This window comes from Cyprinodon variegatus, unplaced genomic scaffold (assembly GCF_000732505.1).
Source record: "Cyprinodon variegatus isolate N-32 unplaced genomic scaffold, C_variegatus-1.0 Scaffold1523, whole genome shotgun sequence".
Lineage (NCBI taxonomy): Eukaryota > Metazoa > Chordata > Actinopteri > Cyprinodontiformes > Cyprinodontidae > Cyprinodon > Cyprinodon variegatus.
The window spans coordinates 11,400-16,533 of NW_015151976.1; the positions used below are offsets into that span (position 1 = coordinate 11,400).

The window sequence follows — 5,134 nt, forward strand, 5'->3', positions numbered from 1 at the left end:
GGATCAAAAACCAAAGCAGTCTGTCACAAAAGCAATTTATAGAAGTAGATCAAGAAAACAATCAAATACAAATAACAAAGCTATTCAAGACAGTCAATGATGTCAGCAGACTGATGTGTACCATTGAAATTTAGTTAAATCATGATATTTTTATTCCTTTTTTTCTTTTTTCTTTTGGAGAACAATTCAAACACCCTCCAGATTAACTTTTTCTTTTCATGAGCAGCAAAAAGCACATTTCCAAACGCATATATAGTGGGGTGTTCTATGTATGGGATTCCTCGAATGTGCTGGTTTTAACCCAAGTGTTGGCCTGGGAAGCGCATCCATTACTCAGGAATCCCAGTTAAAATAGTCCTGTCACCCTGGATTTCAGACACAGATCTGCTGTCTGTGGTGCAGAACACCCGTGAGTTTCTGCGCTGCTGCCTGCTTCCTATGTTTATCCTCCTGCTCTTTCGAGAACCAAACCCATCAATCTCCCACCAGAAAAACGAATACCCAACTGTCCATCCAAGCCTGCTGGAAGGGAAAAGGTGAAACCTACAAATATAAATGATAATCAGAGGCTTAGTGATGCCAAGAGACACAAAGCGAAGGAGTTCACCCAGAACAAGCAGCCGCACAGTCCGAAGGACGTGTCACCACAGATGGTAAAATAACTGTTAGATTAATTCCATTTTAACCACTAACAAAGTAATATCACACGTAAGATGATGATTATGTTGTCTTAATGCAGATTGCAGTTATATTTAAGTTTCTGAGCAGATGGAGCATGAATCAGAAAATTGAATTGAAGGGATATTACCTGTGCCATCATCCACATTTTCCACCTCCATCACCTCGGTGTTGATTCGTCCTCTGAACAGGTAGCGGGGACCCTCATTGGATGCTTTGCTGTTTTTCAAACGCCTTCCACACATAAGATAGAACCCCATTAGATAAATTAAAACATTTACATCTCTGTCCCTTTCTTAGGCCTGTATATTCAGATTCATTTGAATATGTGCAGTTACAAGTAGGTCTGATAAGGCTGAAAAATGTAGCACAGCATAAGCTTCTCTTATCAAGCAATGTTGATAATTATTATATTAAATTTGTACCTTTTTAAAATAAGTACCACAGGATAAAATGAAATTGTTACCCTGACGTGTAACCTTTGACCTTTAAAAACACCCGACTACAACCTTGCTTAGCTTTGCTGTGAGCAGATGAGAGGCTAAGTCCTTTCCTCTGCCTACATCCCTTGAATGGGAATCAAATTTCAGCGAAATCATCAATGTTTTCATTGGATATATTTCCTATTGATACTCTATTGAGATCTATATTGACTTTGTTTTATTGTCCTAGCTACACTTAATGTCCCCTTAGCCAAGATGTTTAAAGACCTTTTTAAAATAAACTCATGTTATACTTCAGAATTTTTCTAAGACATTGCAACATGTTTTAGATTGTTATTAGACCCCATGATGACTAAAGGAATATTTTTTTTCTGGAGATGAAGAATTTAAGATGTAATGTCTTCTTACAAGGAAACAGACCCACAGCATCATGGATCCTCAAATGTACAGTACTAAACGAGTTGTGAGTAGGGCTGGGTAAAAGAAAAACGATTTAATTGATTTTGAATCGATTCCTTTACATTTTTGCAAAATCCATGTCTAGGAAATGAGATTGATTAGTTTTATAGTGACGCAAGCAGATGAGAGGCTGAGTCCTTTCATCTGCCTACATCCCCCTGAATGGGAATCAAATGGTTCACATTCAAATGAGCAGGAAAGATGCTCTCAAGATGACTTCAAGCCAGACAGCTGCAAATATAGCCAATAGGTTGACTGAAGACATTAACAAATGGGGGCTGACCAGCAAACACCCTGTAGTTGTTACAGACAACGCTGCAAATATTGTTTGTACAGTGGAGATAATGCAGCTCATGCATGTCTGCTCTCTCCCCGCTGTCACGTCTGCTTGCTCGAGTGAGGCTTCACTTTTTCACTTTTCACAAACAAGTTTGCACTTTTGAGACAGTGTTGTTCACATCTCAAGTTTAAACTGTCTGATTTACAAGTTTGCACTTTGTGTTTAATATGACAGGAAAAAAATAAAATACATGAGTATTTTGAAACACAGTTGGACCACTTTCACTATTGTAAAAACAGATAGAATCGAAGGAATCGATTTAGAACTGTATGAATTAAAATCAAATCGATTCAGGACTTTGCCGAAATTACCCAGCCCTAGCTGTGAGATGTTTTTTCTTCACATTAAGCTTTATTTTTTAAGTTAGAACCACCTGAAGCAATCGCTGCTAAAGGTCTAGATTCTAATATCATCTAAGAAAAAGACCGAGTGCCCTGCAGTTTTAAATAAACTTGGTTTGTTTAGTCTTGTGGTGTTTTAACAGAAAAGACAACTTTTTGAACAGTAGTAGTCTCTAACGGTTGTTGTTGAGACTAGTTCATACTAGCAGCTAATAATCAAGTTTAGGGATTTTTTTTGGTCCTCCTTTACCATCCTGCTCTCCTTTCATGGTGACAAGAGAAATGTTGGCGGTTCATCATATTGTGTTTGCCAGATCTGACTCTAGACAAGTTTAGACTTGTAACTATCTTTCTTATAATTTCAGACTTAGGGTGCATTGTTTCATCTAAACTCACATTTAAGAGGAGTCATTTTGGAGGTAAAGGCGCTTGTGTTCTCCATTGCCTCATAGGCCACTGTTACAACTATAAAAATGAACAAATCACCATTCTATGTGGTTTTCTCTGCATATACAAAGCATTAAAACATTTCATATTGTTTCCATGTAGCCCCTAATGACTCATTTAATGCTGCACGAATAACAAAGACCAGCTACAAAACATTAAAAACTGAAAAGATTAGCTAGTGTTGATATGAGTCACAGTCATCATGTATACAGAAGTCTGGGACCATCCTGTTACACCAACTTTCCAACACATTATTATGACTTTTGGGGGCTTTCTACTTCAAATGCATGTCTCAGAAGATGGAAATGAAGACTTCTGTGGAGAAATAGAACACATCAATAATCCTCTTTGCTTAAATGACATGTTTGTAGGTTTTTATATATGACTTATTAACTTAATCTCAGATATTTTTTTCCTATAGAATCAGATTAACCTATTTTCTCTCTCTTAAATTTCATAGTAAAAATTACAAATACAGTATTGTTTTCGAAAACTTAATCTCAATCATCGCATCTAGGAGGTAAGCTTAATTTAAAGGGCCTAAATTTGTAAAATAGTCATTACTCACAGCAAACAATACAAATACAACAATACATTTAGGAGCTAGTGGTATCTCACAGAGGCAGGGTTTGAGAAGACATCTAAGAACTAAAGATGATGAACTGCTGTCACCATAATCTATGGAAGAACAAGGAGAGAAAAGGTAAAAAAAAGAAAAATACAGATTTCGTTCAATCAGTTTTAATCGATTAATTGCCCAGCCCCATTACGAGGGTTGAGTTAGAGAAATAAAATGTAAAAAACATGGATCAGTATGAATAAAATAAAAACACTAGGCTGATCAAATTCAAAATGGTACAAATTCTCGAAGATTTTACTACAATTAAATCTAAATAACACAATTTTAAAATTAAAACATGTTCTTAACTTAAAGGCAAGGTTTTTTAAGGTTTTTCCACCACCAACAGTGGTGGCTGTATGAGTAAGCAAACGAAACAAAATCATTCATTTTCACTCCATAAATATATATTTTTGTATGTCTTAATTCAGTAAAAAGAAATGTAACCAAGATGCAGACATGTTGAAGGTGATAATAAGGAAATATATAAAGGGAAATGAATTGAATAACTATAGAATCGGTTGAGTAGCATCGTTAGCAGCTATAGCCATAGAAATATATAGAGCTTCACACAGCTGACTATCTGTAATCATAGCGGGGAATCTGCTGGAACCTCCTAGTAACTTGCACCATTCAAAAATAATGAAAGGTGTAATGGTTTCACTTTAGGTGAAATATCATCTAATGAATAGGCTATTGTGTTTACAGTGAATTCTTGTTAATTTATTTCTGTTTTCTTCTTTACAATTTATTTTTGTTCATCTTTGCTCCCTGAAAGCGTATAAGCATTATTTTAGTAGGCTCTTTGCTTTTTTAACAAATAAAGTATCTCTGCCGGAAACTATACTACCCCTCTATTTCCTTAAATAAACGCTAAGCGTGTGCCGCATGTTGGAGGTTACAACTCACAGTAGTGACCCATGTGTTAAAATGACAGGAGATCCACCTGTTTTTCTTCTTGCAGTAAACCAGAAGCTTGTCAAACAAGAAGAAAGCCCTCTCTTGTATGTTTCCAGCCGAAATCTTCAACAGGACGCCCTGCATCAGCATCTCTGTGCACGTATCTGTAATATTGGAGCCCTGGCGGAAAAAAAATGGGATTAACCCAACATTTAAGATCAAATCATTATATGACATTATCTGTATATGTAGAGACATATGAAAATGTTTCTCAATTCAGAATAAATAAAACCTGTACCCTTATCTGTTTGAGCCATAGACTCCTCCCATAAGAGATAATAAGTGTAAAAAAAGGACTGTCCTGAGAAAAGCATTTAGACACCCATTGAGTAAAATGGTAAAACTTCCTTTTGCTCTATGTTTAGCTTGAAGTCTTCTAAAATATCCGTCTCTTGAAGTATCTGCTCATTGTTCTTTGCTGAACAGCTCAAGCTCAAACACATTAGATGGAGAGAATCTGTGAACATACTTTTTAAAAGTCTTGCACCACTTAGATTGAGGTCTGGACTTTGGCTAATACTGAATATGCTTCTAATTCAACCCTTCTATTGTAGCTTCAGTTGTAAAGTTGGGGTAGCCCTCATTGGGAAGCTGAACCACAGCTCCAGTCTCAAGGCTATGGAATCCTCCAACAGGTTCTCTAACCGTGTATTTAGCTAAATCATGTTTTCTTTAACTGTGACCATCCTTCTAACAAATCCTCCCCACAGCTAGTTGCTGCTACTTCAATGCAGATGTGTTACTCAGGGTTCAATACGAGTTTTCCACTAAACGACTTTTAAATGGTTTCCTATCAAAAATGTATTTCATGACATAGTTGTCATGAAATTCATAGTTGTTCAGTGTA

At 36.3% G+C, this 5,134-nt stretch overlaps 1 protein-coding gene across 1 annotated transcript in view; it reads right to left on the bottom strand.

Annotated features, from left to right (window-relative positions):
- LOC107103759 (phosphatidylinositol 3,4,5-trisphosphate-dependent Rac exchanger 2 protein-like) overlaps positions 1-5,134 on the bottom strand; it is a gene marked incomplete at its 3' end in the record, with an annotated part of 55,012 nt that overhangs the window by 2,563 nt on the left and 47,315 nt on the right. Inside the window, exons 7-8 of the mRNA XM_015403575.1 lie at positions 4,274-4,407; positions 809-912 (exon numbers count right to left, since the gene is read on the bottom strand). Coding sequence (XP_015259061.1) covers positions 809-912; positions 4,274-4,407 — 238 coding nt within the window. The remainder of the gene's footprint in view (positions 1-808; positions 913-4,273; positions 4,408-5,134) is intronic.